This window comes from Abrus precatorius, unplaced genomic scaffold, assembly GCF_003935025.1.
Source record: "Abrus precatorius isolate BTA unplaced genomic scaffold, Abrus_2018 Scaffold10, whole genome shotgun sequence".
NCBI lineage: Eukaryota > Viridiplantae > Streptophyta > Magnoliopsida > Fabales > Fabaceae > Abrus > Abrus precatorius.
The window spans coordinates 26,067,811-26,086,289 of NW_020874292.1; the positions used below are offsets into that span (position 1 = coordinate 26,067,811).

The 18,479-nt window shown below is 26.7% G+C and overlaps 1 protein-coding gene across 1 annotated transcript; it reads right to left on the reverse strand.

The window, feature by feature from the left end:
• Positions 1 to 15,425: 15,425 nt before the first annotated feature.
• Positions 15,426 to 17,480, reverse strand: LOC113849491 (gibberellin 2-beta-dioxygenase-like). The gene is made up of 3 exons (XM_027479438.1): positions 16,970 to 17,480; positions 16,533 to 16,881; positions 15,426 to 15,878 (listed from the first exon to the last, which is right to left on the reverse strand). The coding sequence occupies exons 1-3, from the start codon at positions 17,371 to 17,373 to the stop codon at positions 15,630 to 15,632; spliced, it is 1,002 nt and encodes a 333-aa protein (XP_027335239.1). The 5' UTR covers positions 17,374 to 17,480; the 3' UTR covers positions 15,426 to 15,629.
• Positions 17,481 to 18,479: the final 999 nt, after the last annotated feature.

Consider the following 18,479-nt stretch of genomic DNA (forward strand, 5'->3'; position numbering starts at 1 on the left):
AGTTGTCAAGTGAAATCAAGTTGTTGTCTGGTGGCTCACATAAAAAAGGGTGTGAGAAGTAGAAAAAATCTCCTGTGCAAATAGCATTACTCATTAGTTCAACCTAAATAATGTTTTGTTTTCTAACTTCTCTCCAATCAAACAAACCTAAAAGTTCCCTAATTGTATACAATTGCAATTTTATGACAATCAAATTGTGGATGACCAATATGAGTAACAGTTACAATAGATAAGAAAATGGCCTTGTGGTTTTTAAAGCTGTTTCTGTATCTTCTGGTTTGATTGGCCCAACTTTGACAACTCTGCATGCCAAAAAGAATTGTTTTGATCATGAGTAAAAAAACTCCTTAGTACTGAATCTTTAGGAGAATGGCAAACACATCCTCTGCTGAGAATTTATTTTTGAACACTTTTAAATAAGGAAGACTCCTAAAAGTTTTCTCTTTCTCCTTTTTTCTTAAATTGAACTTAGAGACAAAGTCTAAGGAGATTTCTTTGTTCTAACAGGATAGTCTCACATATTGTTAAAAACGAAAAACATGGCTACCACAGACGAATATTAAGTAATTGACAGCATGATTTTTTTGCTGATTGTTGCTATCCTTCCCTGTGAATTAAAGCCAAGGTTAGTGACCCAAGAGCCTTGGGCCAAGACCTTTTTTTCTAGTTTTGGGCTATAATTTGAATTTTTTTGTCTTACACTTTTATTTAAAGTCAATTAGCCTTACATTTGGCCCAAAAAATATCAGACTTAAATTAGAAATGTGGGGGAAAAATGACAAATAAAAAATGATATGAAGGATCAGGCCGGCAGAGCAGCAACTTTCAGGTTAAATTACACATGTCCTCAAACTAGTATTAATTATAAATGAAATAATAAAATGATAATAATAGTTTGAATATTTCAAAGAAGAATGATATTTTTAATACAACCCATTGCCTAAGGAAAGAAAATTAGGTCATGGATCATCTAGGAATGGGTCTCCATGTTTTAGATAATTTACCTTAAGGGTATGGTCACCTTTTGTTTTGGGACCTTATAGGAGTCTCTTTCGCTTGACTTTTATTTGTGTAATATATTTTCTTTTTCTTTTTCTTTTTCTTTTTCTTTTTTTAAGGGGGTTCATGACTCCATGTTTCGTTTAATTATTTTTGTCAAAACATTAAGAAATTAATTATACATCTATGTTAGAACTAAAATTCCTTTCTAAATCTCTCTCTTTCTTGTGACATTTAGAGCTCATGGAACTCTAATTTGAGTTTCTCTTGACTTTTTTCTTCTTCTGTTTTCATTTATCATACTATGTTTAACTAAAATTTTGTATTTATAAGATGAGAAATCCCACCTTGTGTAATCTAAATTTTGTTCCTAATTCAAAATCACTTTTTATTGATTGCTTGTTTCGAATTTTAATGCTTATACGAATTGGGCATTAATGTGTGATGTTAGATATCTAATGGCAATTCGAAGACTGAATTACGGATTGAAAACAAAACGATATAGTCAATGATACTTTAAGAATATAGATTAGTAATTATGTGAGTTTTTAACTATGAAACTTAATGCTTAGTCCATTTGGGCACATCTAAGAAATTATAATTTTTAATTGGGGGAAAATGATTGACTTGACAAGGAATTGAATTTTAACAATATTTGTGAATTCAATCTTCAATTTACTTCTTTGAACTTGAATTGGAATGAACATTAGCTTGCTTGAATAAAAGTCGGGAGAAATAATATCCTAACACCTTAATTTACGCATTAATCTCTAATTGCCTTGCCCATATATTGTTTAGTTTGCTGTTCAAAATTGCATCAAATTCCTCTTCATAAGATTTAGCTCAAATAGAGATAAATTTGTTAATTAGTAATTCACAATTTCATAGGATGGTATTCTACTAACTTTATACTACTTGATAGTGGCTAACACACTTACCATTAGTTAACTATCACCCTTCATCTTGTGGGAACGGAGCCAACTAAAAAGCAATGATGTGAAATTTCAAAAAGATGTAACATTAAATCGAAATAAAGCAATGTACAATATTTTAATGGATTATTATAATTTTGACCTCTTTAGTTTATACAAATCTTTGAAGTTTTAATTTTTCATATTTCATCCTCTTAAATTTTTAAATGCTAAAATTGGGATTTGGCCTCATTTTTTATCCAATGATTGATTAAAAAAAATGTGATGAATGATTGGATGTGTTTAACATGATTATGTTTGGGTCGGCATTGAAAAAATTAATTAAATAAATCAATAAAATTTAATAAAATTTGTGCAGTCCATAAAATGCATGTCACATTATCACTTGAAATTTCAAATCAGCTCTTTGTTTTGCTTTGTCACTGAAGCCGAACCCACGTGCCTCTGCCATGATCAATCAATGCAGCGACTGCCTTGTTAGGGTTTGAGGTAGCAAAGGTTTGTTATGGCGAAGGAAACACGGAAATATATTAGTCTTATTAGAGATTAAAAGTTTAACAATTTTTCAAATTTCTCTTTTACCACAAAAGAAAAAAAAAAGTCATGCCACATTCATTGATAATTATATTTTTATTTATATACTTTAATTTATGAGTAACTTTTTTAAATTTTAATTATTAATATAAAGTTCTAAGATTTATCTAATAATTAATGCAAATATTTAGAATATATAATATATCATCGAATCATACAAATTTATGAATAAAAAATACAAAAGTAAATAGATAAAAAAATTGTATTATATTTTATTTAATATTTTTTTATTAATTTATACAATTCAATAATATCTCACGTACTTATTATATTTTTATTAGTAATTAGATAAAAATAGAAGTAAGAGGCTTAACTTAAAAGCGATTACAATTAGAACTAAAATCACATGTAAATTAAAATATGAAAAGTAAAAGTGCAGTAAGCTTAAATATTTTTATTATTGAATGAACTCCATTTTAACAATAGAAAAAAAAGAGAGACCATATGTAAGTAAATAAAATTTTAAGAATGAAAATCAATGAATAAATGTGTAATTAAACTTATTTTAGTTTTTCATCATTTAATGCACGAGTCATTTTATTTTAGGACAAATTGTTACATTAAAATTTTTGAATTTGAATTATACTAACCTTCCTTTTCATTTTAAAAAATTATATAATTATCTTTTAAAGGTTTAATATACTTAACACTTTATTTTATCTTATATTAGTTGGCCTTTTAGACGTTACCTTTTATCTTTGCAACTCTTAATATTATTAGGAGTTAATTATAAATGCATACAATAAATTTTGGGAATTCATCTATAACATGTTCCTAATATCGATAACGAAAATATTCAAAATATTATTGAAGAAAAAAAGTCCATTCAATGTTTGTTCATTGCTATCAATTTTAAATTTCAAAAAATATATTAATTTTTCCCAAAATAATAGGTAATTTAAAAAATGAAAAAGTATAATTTAATTAATAATCTCTTAAAAATATAGCGTGATTTATATATGAATATTTCATACGTACACTTGTTTATCTTTGACATCATAAATGACCCTTACATAATAATAAAAGATTATAAATATAATATTTCATCATATAAAGCAGATCATTTTCCCTTTAATGAGTTAAATTTTTTTCTGCACTCTCATTCTTTATATTGACTTTATATCCCTTTCCATTTCTTACTTCCTTTTTCATCAAACAATCAATGTTACATTCAACATTTTAATTTTCTTCTTTACCAATGTGAATACGCCAGATGGGTGTAAAAAAATTAAGATTTTTTTGATATAATGAATTGCAAAATTGCTAAAAGCTTTTGTGTGTCCGTGACTTCAGTAGAACTAGAAACTAGCTAGAAGAATTCAATGAACTTGGTATGATGAAATAATATAAAGTGACAGGACATTTTCAAAGTCTAATGTATAGCTTTCAGACAGCTTGGTTTTTGGATCACATTAATTTATGAGTAACTGTTATAGATAAAATTGCAGACAAGGAATCGATGAAATTCCTCACTTTGTTGCAAGTACTTTCTGGTGGCATGACTTGGTCGGTTTGAGTTGAATGGACTGTGGAAAGTAAAGTTCTTAGCCATTGAGTGAAGAGAAACCAGCGCAGTAAAGTTTTTGTCCTTGAAATTAATCGCCGACCATTTGTTGAAGATTAAGATTCAAACCTCATTGCTCAGTTCGCCGAAAGCCTTTTCCAGCGCTGGCTTCACTCAATAGGGATCCAAATCGTTCACAACTCTTTCATTTCCATTTGTTCTCATCTTTATCTGTAGAGTTTCTTTTTTATTTTCAAGGAAAACAAATTGAGTTGTGTACAATGTTCTTTAGTTTGCACTGACCAATACGAGATAATGTCAACGCGTTTGATAATTTTAAAAACTAAATGTATAATATTTTTTTCATTACAAAAATCATATTGAGCAATACTCATAATTACAATTTTTCATTGACTGTATTATTGCACAACTACTATTGATTTAAATTTTGTATGAACAAGTTTCTGATAAAATCTTAATTGCATGAATCATCTTTGCAATTTATTTAAGTAATCTCATGTATTTTGATTTATCATTTGTAATATAAAACAAACTAATTCTGTACTATTTGTTTCTTATATTCCTTAGATGAGTGCAAAATCCTATTATTTTATTCACATACATTCGCATGTAAAAGATTGAAAATATTCTTATGGAAACCAACACTAAATTGATATTGTAAGTTGACATTCAATTGTGATTAAAATATTAAAACGTCTAGTTTCATTTTCCTTTTGTCGTAGGTTATACACATTAGTTATAATCAAGTTAGTCTTGCATAATTGATTTAAACATGAAGGCTAGGCCAACAAATTCAGATAACTTGAATCGATCATGTTTTTTTAAACAAAACATTTGTTTTAGAGCCTCTTAGCAAGATTTTTAAAAAAAGGGAAATCATCTTTACTTGTCAACCATGAGCTGAAACGAAATCAAACAAAATTAAACCAAACTATATATCTCAAATTAAAATTATAATATTTTGTCAAATGATGAATGATTATTAAAGAGTGGGCATATAAAAAACAAGCTTAAGTATTTGTGACACAAAACCAACGTTTTAAAACATTTGATGAACAAATTTGAATTAGAGTGGGGGACCAAGTCGAGTGCATGTGTGACCAGTGGGAGAAGATAAATAGAAAAACAGAGTTAGTAGTATTTATTTGGTGTTTCTTCATATTCGAAACAGATAAGACACAGGGAGAGACCACTTATAATTGATTGGTGATGGACATAATGTCCTCATAGCATGTCCAGGAATACACACTTTTTCTTTTGTTTTGCCATTCATATTAACCATAGAATATGTGCTTGCAGGTACAGATGCCAAATTAAGCCAAACAAGATACCAAACACAAGGAGAAGAGTTATTATTGCTCAATAATAATAATATGTCAGTTAGCAGTTATTGAAGCTTGGCAAGTTGGCCTTCATTAACACGAGAGAAGATAAAAACCCCACAAAAAGTACAGAAAAGGAAACATCTAAGGTGTAATATCTTAATCAGATCCAAGCGTACAGGATGATGATTTTTCGGATCAAGCAAGATATATCCATACGCTCGAAAGAAAACATGCATTCACTAATGCAGATTGGAGCCCCCAAAATTGATGAATCAAGTTAATGCTTATAACATTAAGGTTTTATTAAGCTCAACCCTAAGAATTAGAGCTGAGTTTAAGTATTTATAAATAATTTTTTTTTATAAAAAAACATAATTATTGTATTAAAATTATAAAAATATAATAAATATTTTTTTAATAAAATTTTATTATTATTAGCTGCTTATCCTCAACTCTAAAAGTTAAGATTAATAAAATTTATAAAATTAATATTAGTTTAAATTATGTATTTGTAATGTTTTATCTATCAATTTTTTTTAATATATGTGTAAGTACACAAAATAAAAACTTATGTACAATAATTCTTTATTAAAAATCATAAAATATCATAAAATCCAATATGTTAATAACATTAAATATAACATTTTTTAATAAAAATATGTTTTTTTTTGTGTTTTGAGACATGAAAAAATTAATAAATAATATTTTTTATTAAAAAAATAATATTTAATATTATTGATGAATTAAGTTATGTTAGTATATAATTTTTAATAAAAAAAATCATGTCTTTGGACATACCTTTATTATTAATTTATTTATTTCTTATATACATAACTTTGCATAACTACATAAAGTAATGTATATATAATTTGTAAATGGTGAAATAAATTATTCAGCTTATTAATTTTATGATGGATAAATATAAACGAATCATGATGAATTTAGAGCTGACCTGCAAATATTTTAGTTTTGGAATCGAACTTATTCTTATCTCTGGTGTAGCTTCTAATCATAAACAAATCTACTACGATGGAAAAAAAAATTGAAAACACTTAAAGTTAAAGTATGTTTGTTTCTCTTTTTTTTAAAAAATTTTGTTTTTAAAAATAAAAAACTTTTTTTGAACATGACTAACAAAACGAATAACGTTGTCAATTTAATTCCGAATGGCGACCCATTGTGCTGCTTTAAGTGATGCCTTTACAACATTCTACGGCTAAAATATTAAATATTTTGGTTAAATTAAATAAATATCCTTCTCCTTTCGGGGCAAGAATATTCTATGAAACTCAAGTTTCTTTTATCACGAGTTTAGCAGAAATATTCGCCAGGGATAAAGCCTTTGTTCGTGGCTTTGTAGAACTTAAGATAGTTTATATATTAGGTTTAAAATAATTATATAGTTGACCTTTCACAAATATAGAAAAATAAAGAATGGAAATCAATACATTCATGATCCACCATTACATCTTTTATAAAAATCGCATAATAATTACATTATTTTATAAAATTTAATATTACTAGCTAATCAACATGTTAGTCTAAGTAATAATTAATTCAATTTTTCTTATTTAAGGCTTCAAATTTATTTTTAGTTAATAGAAAAATACATGCTGGAAAAGTTTTTCCTTTTCAAATAGGTTCACTTAACTAATTTCAAATTGCTCGAACTAATATTGATGATCTTAAGGGGTAAAAATAAGTATTCTAAGAGAAAGCACTTATCACGGTAAGAAAATATATATGCCAATGAAAAAGCTATAATTAAGAGTATAATATTATTACCATATTACTTCCAATAGTCACGTTAGGAAAAGTGAATGTTCACTACATTCATTTTAGATGGCACATTTTCAAGGTCAAATGAAGTCAACAATTATCCTTGTGTGCTTATTTTAACCTTACAGTCAATGGCTCGCTCGTCCTTGTTGCAAAGTGCCACGAGAAAAGCTTAATCGTTGGGACTGATTTTGGAAGACAAATTAGATTATCGCTTACAATTTGTTGTTTTAGTCTCTATAATTTTTTAAAAATATTGCTTTTTATCTTTCTCACATGTATAGTTTAAAAAAAAAACAAAAATTAATACATAAAAATATTTGAATAAGTCACATCATCATTTTAAAACATGTAGAAACTAAAACTAAAAAAAATTATACAGACTAAACTTAAAATGTGATGTATTTTGAAGAATAAAAAATATATTTAACTATTTTTTTATGAAATTTGGATAAATTTCATCTTATAAGCTAATTTTTGTGAGTGAGTTGAGCATAAATTTTAAATATAATTTTATAATATTTTTATTCTTAAACTCTTAACACTCAATCACCTGTAGATGTCTGGTTTAAGTGTAAGCAATGTGTTAAAGATGTCAAAATAATTCTTACAAAATTTGAATGAATATTATCTCATTAAATAATTTTTAGAAGTAAATTAAGCTCAATTATGTAATTGATGAAAACCGTGAAGCCAATCCTACAGAAGAAAAGTGGTATGTCTAAACTATGACATTGATGTGAATTCTGTTTTTGCATAAATGCATCTCTTGCAAAGAAAGAAAAAATATCTGTTGTCTTCTTAGACACTTTTAATGCTGCCTGCAATGGTAACACAAATGCATCTTTCTGTAGAAATGGTATGATATGTACACTCGGTAAAGGGGATGGAATTAGATTCTGGCATGACTCTTGAAACAAAGTGGTGGAACTAAGATACTCATTTACTAAGATTATCTCACCAACAACTGATAAAATTTTTTGTTCTTGCAAAAAAAATGGGCAGGATGGTGAATGGTGCTTGGGAGTGCAATATCTATCTTCCTAGAAGCCATTTTAATTGGGAAAAAAGAATAGTTGGCAGGCGATATGTTAGAAGTTATTAATAAAGTGGTGCTTGTTAGAGGGAAAAAATGATGTTATATATATTATGATGTTACAACAATGTGGGAAGATACTCAGTCATATCTTACTGTGATGCTTTTAAAGAAAACATCTTTGGCAACTTGGGGTTGGTGCATGAAACCAGTTATTAGAAAGATTGTTCTTCCTTAAGCATCCCTCGTTGTTTGGATGGCAAGTCAAAAGAAAATTAGCATCCAAACAGAATCTAATACTCGGGTATATAATATGGTCTTGTTTTATTTAATAAAAAGGTTTTTGTTGGGTCGTACCAAACTCATTACAGGAACTCATGGATGAATACGAATCTTTGGTGAGATAATCTGATAAGTTGGTTTGGAAAGTCATTCCTTATTCTGTCATATGGTCTGTCTGCAAGAAACAATCTAATCTAAATATTAAAAATTTTAATAATAAAAATATATGTTTAAAAAGGTATTTTAGAGAATGTATTATTGATAATTTTATTTTGGCATAAATGACATTGGTGACTTGATAAACTCATCAAATAAAATTAAAATAAAATATCATGACTGAATTAATCACACATTATTTTTTTTATAATTCAAACTAATTAAAAGCAATTTGAGTTAAACAGCTTCTTAAAAAATTAGTGTGCAATTATCTCAAGTGTTTAATACAATGAAGCATCAATATATATATATATATATATATATATATATATATATATATATATTATAATAGATTAAAAAAATTTTAAAAAAAACTATCATGTTCGTAAAAAAAAAAAAATCAATAACATATTTATGCATAAATTGAAATAATAAATATATCAATTTCAATAACATCTAATTAATAAAAGTTAAATATATAACTTAATCACCAAACAAAATTGAGCGATATTCGTTTACATTATTCTTTTTCTATGTAGTTTTGACTTTTTGCTGGAATATTGATTACTTTGGTTGAAACATGGAATATCCTTTCTCTCCAGCAAAGAATATTATAGATTTGCAAATTAAACCTCGATTTCTTTCTTTGATTAAAGTAGGGGGTACATGCATGAATCCTTAGTTTCTTTTATTACGAGGCTAGGCAACAAAAATATTCTTATTCATAAGGAAATTAGTAGTAACTAAGAAGCTTGCTTTGTTGTGAACAGCACGGATATTTTAAAATTTAAGTAAAATTTATAAATAAAAATTAATAAGTTCTTTGTATGTTGTATGAATATTTTTAAATTTAAATTAATTTTATACATGAAAAATTGAAAAAAATACTGCACGACAATGAATATTTTATTATACTAAATATCAATGAATGAAAGAGCTATACTCTTAAAATGAGAAAATATTGGGAAATTAGATTATTAAAACAAGACGCATTAGCGCAATGATATGATATATCAATTTAAATATTATATTCAATGCAGCATCAAGTTAGGAAATTAAAATTATAATTAAAAAATAGTTTTTGAAAGAAATAAATTAAACGGATAAGACTTTTAAAATTGATAAATATATATATATATATATATATATATATATATAAATCATGATACATCATTTCTATTGATACAATCCGTCAAAATTTAAAATTTAAAAAAAATCAAATTCAAATTTATTAAAATTATGAAAATTTTAAGCTAAAGTTATCTAAAAGAGTATATCTTTAATTTGACATGGTGTACAAGATTTTAAAATTAAATTAAAATTAATTAAGTTAAGTTTTTGTATTTAAAAGAAATAAAAATTTAAATTAAATACTTAAAAAAAGAATTTATGTAATTTAATTTAAAAAAATAAATTTTAAAATTATTTTTGTTATCAACGAAGACTCAAATTTATAATATACAATATGAATAATTAGGAAAGTAATTAGATTACACTAATATAAATTTAATATATTTTTATACCGTTTAATATTTGTTAAATTAAATAATTATATAAATTATGTTTACAAAAATTTATTTCAATTCAAATATTAAAGATAAAGGGACACTGATTTTTGTTTGTAATATCACGTTAGTTTATTAATCATTGAAAATAATCTTTTTTTATTTATAAATGTACATATGGATATAAAATTAAGAAATTGGTTGGTATATATTAAGAAATTAATGGATGGCAACTTATACGATTAAACGCCTAGTAATATTAATTATAATTAAGAGCTCAATTTATATTAAGTAATCATATTTGACACTAAAGATAAAAATGTAAGAATCTAAAACTTATGTAGAGATTTGAAATAGGATATTCTTTAGATAATAATAATATTGTAAATGCATAACACTGTGATTGATTAGAATATGATTTACAGTATTGATTCGAAATAATCAAAGTTTAATTTATGGATTAAGAATGGTTTACATTATTCTTTTTTCTTTGGTAACACGCTTTTGAGGTGTGTGTTTGTTAGAAGCTTCTCTTGAGTTGGCTGCGAAAGCACGAGTTTATTTTCATATTGTGTACAGAAGAAAAAGAAATCAACAATCGCTGCTCCACTCGAAGGAAACCGTAGAAATTAAAAAGCAAAAAGTAAAACGACGAAACTTTAATAAGATACCATCTAAAGATAGATATCTTCTGTCATCTGCGCACTCAAACTCACGCTCAACCAGTTTTCCCATTTCAAATTTAAGCATGCATGTTACATGTTTATTTTATAAATGCTTTTTCATAATTTATCATAAATATCAACACTGTTTTTCTAATTATTTGATAATTAAAACACTTATATTTAAAAAATATATTTAATTTTGATATACTTTTATCGCTAATCAATTAAAATATATTTTAAGTATTATTGTTAAATTAATAAATTAATTATCATGAAAATAAAATGTTCTTGCTGATATATATATATAATATTCATGATTAAATGATGGTAAAAAGTTTTACATATTTTTTTTTACGATGCACTTAATGAAGTTGTTAGTTATTAGCCAATTATTTTCTTTTTATTTAAAGAATAAACAAAAAAAAATCTTACTAAATTTTTTCATATTTTATAAAAAATTTAATTAAAATACATTAAAGTGTAAAAATTTGTTAAAGCGTCAACTGTCCATAAATTGCTATATAAAAAAGAATTATTAATTTTTGTAATAATTAATATAAATATTATATTTGAAATGTATTTTAATTAGTTCATAATATAAAAAAAAGTTTACTCTAATGATGCACTAAAATTAATTTTTTTATAAATAAAATTTAAATCTACATCAATTTCAAATCATCTAAATGATTAAATATTTTTAAAAAATAAAACAGCTTAAGAGCAATCAATTTATAACTTTATATCTTCAAAATTTTAAAAAACAATTACTAAAAATTCGTTGACAACTTATTATATGACCAAAATGCTTCATCAGATGCATACATACATTAAAGTCCATGTTTAGTTGTTTCAATTTTATTTTGAGCTTTTAGTTGGTTAATACAACAAGCATTGTGCTGAAGTAGGAATTGATCTGGTATTACAGGAAAATAATAAAGATAGATCGAAGCTAATTCCCTAAGATCAATTTTTAAAGAATTAAATGATAAAAGTAATAAATTTAAATTTCTTAAAACATGAATGTCAATACAAATGCTTAAATCATTATATAATAAAATTAAAAACTATTAACTTCTTTGACGTCATACAAAAATATATTTAATATTAAATAAATATTTAAGATAATTGGAATAATTTCGATAATTGAACAGGAAAAATAATTAATTGAACAAGATAGTTTGTGTATGTAATAAAATTATGCATTAAGAACAATTATTAAAAAACAGAAAAGAAACCCACCCCATGAAAATGGTGAAGTCGAGGGTGAATATATATAAACAGATATGATAAAAAGGATAACAAGAAACAAAAAACAACAAAAATAGAAGTGAACACAACAAAGGCTGCAAAAATTGACAAGAGAATCTTGAAAGAAGAAACCGCAGCAACATGTGAAACTCCACCAGAACACTGTCAGAAGTGAGAATATTATGAATGCCCCATTACCGTGAAACGATTCATGCTGTTATTACAGTTTTATCGTAGCCACCACCATAGTCATGTTTGTTCATCGAGATATCCCAAATGCAATTATGTGTGCCTTGTTTTCATGCATCCCTGTCATCACCGTAATATATATCACCATCAGCTCAGGCCACATTATGGGAGAGATCGTCGATATGTAGATGCTCATCAATCAATGCACTCATGCTGATAGGATCTAATTCACTTTTCATAAATCCATTCTAAACTAATCAGGTTCAAATTTCCCAATTTAATTCACTTTTCACTTTGTTTTAGTAGCAACTTTTTAATTATATGGGTAATGATTTAGATGAATTTTGGATAGATTATGAAATATTATAAATTTAATAACATATTGGCATATATTACTTGGGATGTTTATATCTCAGGAAATAAGTGATTATTAGTATTTGTTTTAAATGAGAAATATGAAACTATGTTAGTTAGTCAATAGGTTGGTCGTAATGTAGGTTGGGTGGTGACATGATGTATTCCAATCGAAACTGGGGCTAAAGGGCAAAGAACACTAGCAACGGAAGACTACTATACAGAGGTAGGTTGCACCCGTTGTCATGGCCAAATGGAAGATGTTGAAAGCTTTGTGAGCTTACTTGTTGGTAGAGTTGATCATGCCAAACACGCCCTTTGTTTCTTTCTCAGAAAGAGGAAAGGAAAGATCAAGTCAAACAAAAATAAAATAAAACATATCTTTTATCATCATTAAAAGGGAAGGATTGGACATGAAGAATATATATAATATTTTCTTGAAAATAAATTATTGTACTTTGAATTAAAAATATCAATTATAATATGTTGCTGATATTTCTCTCTTAGAATATATACTTTTTTTATTAATTATTTGAATTCTAACATTTAGAAATATAAATTTAATTTAAATAAATTAATAGTATAAATTACACATTTATATTTCCTCATACATTACTATATAAAATAATCGTTGATTTTATAAATAATTAATATAAATTACATTTATAATGTATTCTAATTAATTAATAACATAAAAAAAATTATATTGACAATAAATTAAATTTAAATTTTAAAAATGTAAACATCGAATGTCTTAAATATTTAATGATGATTTTATTACGATGTTTTTTTTATAATAAGATAAAAATATAAAAATCTCTTTATATAAATTAAATTTCATTCAAAAATATTTGTATTACTTTAAGATATTTATAAATATATTATTCTTTAACCATTATAATCGACCCAAAAAATACATCTTTCTTTTCTTTTACTTTTCCTCCAATCGAACAAACTAAAAGAAAATTCTCATTTTTTTTTCTTTTTTTCTTTATATTCTCCCTTTATCTTTTTAAACAAAACATAAGTTTACACGGCAATAAGTGAAGTTTAGATATCACTGCATTATCTATTTCGTTAAATATGTATATAATTACTATACCAATCCTAAAATGCTAAAAGCTGGAAAATAAAAAAGCGAACAGAACAAAGAAGAAGAATATAAAGGACAAGAGTTTGTGTGAGACGTGAGTGTAAGTAGCGTGGTAGTAAAAAGGAAGAGGGGAATTTTAATATGTAAGTAAGATAATTTTCATTTTGAGCATGAGGCTTTTATAAAAATTATCATCTTTTGTGGTAAGAATTTGATCTGAACCCTCTACAATTTAATTAATATATCAAATGGCTTTAACTATATATATGTTACACCAGTATACCAAAACTTAAAATGTGCAAACTAAAAACCACTTATTAAAGGGTAACTTATTTTTCATTAAGTTAAAACGTTTTTATAGTTAAGAGTGAGAATTAAGCAGTTGGTACCTATTTAACCTTCATATTATCATAATTTTGATGATATAAATATTTTATCATGGAAAATTTTAAACATTGAAATAATTTTAAAATATTAACTTCAATATTTGAAGTTAAATTTAAGCAATTAAATATAATAATTTGCATAAAAATAAACATTAATTATATCGAACATATAAAAATGTATTATATATTATTTTTAAATACAAGTTTATTATTTTTACATACTTAAAATTAATCCTAAAAGTGACAAATAAAAAAATTGAATAATTAAAATGAAAGCTACTAAGCATTTGACAATAATGGTTATGACTTATAAGAGACTACGTTTAATTTATATTTTATGTCCTTTATATTAATTTATATAATTTTAAAATTTTCAAACATGTGAGTTTTTTATATTTTAATTAATAAAATAACGTTCTTAAATAGTCTTTATATTTTGTTTGTATTTACAATTATGCGTAATACTTGCTAATGTATTCTAAATTGGTATCTATATTTGTAAATAATGCTTGACATTTTAATTAGATAATATATATGTATGTGTATATATATATATATATATATATATATATATATATATATATATATATATATATATATATATATATATATATACGAGTTTATAGCGCAAATTGCCCTTTGCACTATAGATAACTAAGTGAATGTGAGTCAGCACTACTAATACTAAGATAAAGAGAGATTTACATTCAACCAAAAGCAGTGGCATTTACTCAAACACTGCAATTCTATCATGAAAGAAAAATCTAATAATCATTTGTCACGAAAAGTTCAAATAATCAATTCGGGTAAACAATTTTAGCAGCACGGGATTAATAGTTAATAATTCGTGAGATGCTGATTTTTATATGTATTATAATATGCAAACATTAATTTTTCTTTTCTATTTACTTAACAGGATAACTACTTGTTTAGTTATCTCTTAAAGTTAATTTATCTTACTGTAAAACACATATGAATGAAAAATTCAATAGTAAAATAAATTTAATTAAAAATTATTTTACTTAATTTTAAACAAACGGTTTAAATAAATAAAACATTAATCGTAACTAATAAATACAGGGTTGTAATATTTGGTCGGCTTTATCAGTATTCAGCTTACCTGGTATTCCACTGTCACCAATGGTTTTAAATTGAAGCTAGGACCCAAAAAATAAAGCCTTTAATTTGAAAATTCAGCTAATATCGGAGAGAAGAACGAGTGATTTCCCATGTTCATCGTCCTAAATCCTCCATATAAAACACGACAAAAGAAATCAGAAAAAGAAAAGAAAATTAAAACGCGTGAGGCAATAAGATTTGACTAAAGTTGCATTGCATTGACCATAGAAGGGGTGGAAGCAGTGACTGTTACATTTCAATCAAACTAGAAAAAGAAGAAAGATAAAAGAAAGAAGAACATGATAAACAACCTATTCATTTTCTATATATGTCGAGTCAACTGTTTGAAACCTAGAGAGTACACACACACACACACACAAAAAGGGCCCTAATAACATTTGCCAAAATGCAGTAGAATTTTGACACGCTCTTCTTGGGCACATTAGCCAGCATATTTCTCAAAAGGGCCAAGCCTATTATCAGCCAGCCTTGAATTGTACGCAGCCTTCTTGTACTCCCACCATGTGAACTCTTTGTACAAACTCTCCTCTTCTTTTAACATTAGTGAAGGTAAAGGTGCTATCTTTTCACTTAAGGGTGGTCCTCCAAAGTATATCATTGACAACCTTGACTTGCTTGTGTCAGCCAAAACCCTGTGCTTTACACTTTTAAACCTCCCATTAGTCATTACCTGCATCCGTTTCAGCCCACACCCAGATTAGAAGATTTTCAAACAATACAAAATAGACCCACCCCTAATTAAATATATAAATATATATATACAAAATACCACTTGTGACTCCCAAAATAAAAAGACCCATATGAAAATGTTTGTCGGAATGTCTTTTCTTTACCATGGATAAGTGAATCTCTTAGTGACACGTCACTTTGAGAGATTAAAACAGTTGAGGTGAAAAAAAATTCATGAAATTACAGAAAGAAAAAGTGGAAGGGGATTGATTCTTATTCATCAAAAATGATTTATTTTTTCTTTCATCTGAATTGTTATCAAGGGGTGTTTAAAAAATTGTTTGTGAAATTCATTTTGAGCAATTAAAATGACTTGTAATATCTGTAAATCCCTTTATTTATTTTAAGATAAATATTAATCAGTGTTTTAATGACACTAATAAAAATATTATTAATATACTTTTGTTATAACTTTTAATATATTTTAACAATAATTTTTTAACCAGTACTTTAACTTGCGGAATAAGTAGGAGACCCTTTTGTGTATGTGTGCGAGAAACAAATTAAAATGATATTTTAAAAGAACTACAGGGTGAAGTTGATGAGATGAAGGGACTTAATTGTTAAGGTGTTTGCCCAAAGGCATTAATGGTACCTGTAGTGTGTCACCAACATTGATGAAAAAGGAAGTGTGATCAGGTGGGACTGAAACCCAAGTGCCATCTGTGAGGCAGATTTGCAGGCCTGATGTGCTGTTAGATCTTAGGACAGAAATTATCTGTGGGTCTGTGTGCTCCCCAAACCCAACCAAATTTTGTCCATTGAACGTTTGAGTCTCTGGGCATGGAGGGTAATGGTTAAGTCTAAAGCATGAATCACTTCTCTCATCTTTCACCAACCTACTCAGCACATTCCTCTGCGCTATTCCCAATCCCTCGGCCATTAATTCCAACACCACGTAGCACATGTTCTTCACTGCCTTAATATACTCTTCCACAGCAACCCTGAAAACATCAAACACAAAACAAAGAATAAATAATGTTAGCACTCGTGAGTTGTTAAAACAGAGAAAAACAGGGGACTCTGTTTCACCTGAAGTTTTCGGGGTTTTCTCGGAAAATGAAAAGAGACTTGGGGGATATGACATCAGGGTTGGTGTTAAGAAGGAGATACTCGACCCAACCCACATCGCCGTTTGGGCCAATCCTTTTGCTACCATAGCCAAAAGGGTCAGGGGGACCTGCTCTGTCTTTTTCGGGTTGAGGTTTTTCGAAGAAGGAAAGGGCTTGCTTTTCCAAATTGGTCATGAACTCGAATGGAACACCGTGGTTTATAAGCTTGAAGAAACCGAACTCCTTGCAAGCCTTGACTATGAGGGTCTTGGCATCTGGGTCGGAGAGGTCAACCACTGGAACCCCTGTGAACAAGGTCGTGGATGGCTTGCATGGTTTGGGGAGGAAGAAACGGTTTAATGCTGGCTGAGACAGAACAACCATAGTTGTTGTTTATGTTGTTGTTATGAGAGAGAGAGAGGTGGTGATGGGGTGTACGGCAATGGTTTTAAATGGGGGAAATGGGTGAGAACGAGAAATGCTAATGCATGAGAGCTTTGAGAGAGGCGTTACGAACTATATAGATGACCCATTTGGCTCTCATTGTCCCCTTGGGGTTTGCATTTATAGTATCGAGTATCCAGGGAAACAGATGTGTGCGTGTGTCCACAATCTGTAATTTTCAACTTTTCATTTCTTTTTATCAATTCATTTTTTTATTTATTTTATCATTCTACACCTATTTAATGGACGTGCAAGAATTATTTTCATTTTCTTTTCTATCAGTGGATTTGGTTTCTATCTTTTTATAATTCATGTGTATATATTTTTTGCTTTTTAAAAAGGCAACTTCCAATAATATTTGCTCCCACTTCGCTTTTCACTACTAATGGATACCCAGCTTCCGTGTAATATTTATGCCAGCCACAGAAGCTTCTTAGAACATGTTTATATTTATTCACTTTTACACTAAATATTTTCCGTAAGAAATAATCAAATATAACGAGAGATGTATTTATTATCAATAATCATAATTTTATTTGAAAAAATAAACTAAAGGAATAATATTTTTAATAAATATGTAAAAATGATGCATTTGAATCATGACACATCATCTCCATTTTTTTCTTTTTTTTTAAAACATCATCTCTAAATTTATTAACATAATATGATATGTTAACATTTTAAATTTAAATTTAAATTATGAATCATTAAATTTAAGTAATCACGTTTAAGAGAAATGAAAAATATAAAAAATAAAATGAGATATATAATCAGAAAGAAATCACGATACTTGATAAGAAAATTAATTCTTAAAATTACTCTTTATCTTGTTAACACCAAAAATTGTTTGTAATTGACTATATTAAGGGAAATTATTCCATGTTTTGAGAATTTCAAGCAGAATCATGTTCATTTCGCTCATATTTTGACATTCCAACTTAAGATTTAAATTATGATGTATTATAATAATTATTTGCTTTTATATATATATATATATATATATATATATATATATAGTTCTAGAAAAAGATGAAATGATAAATATA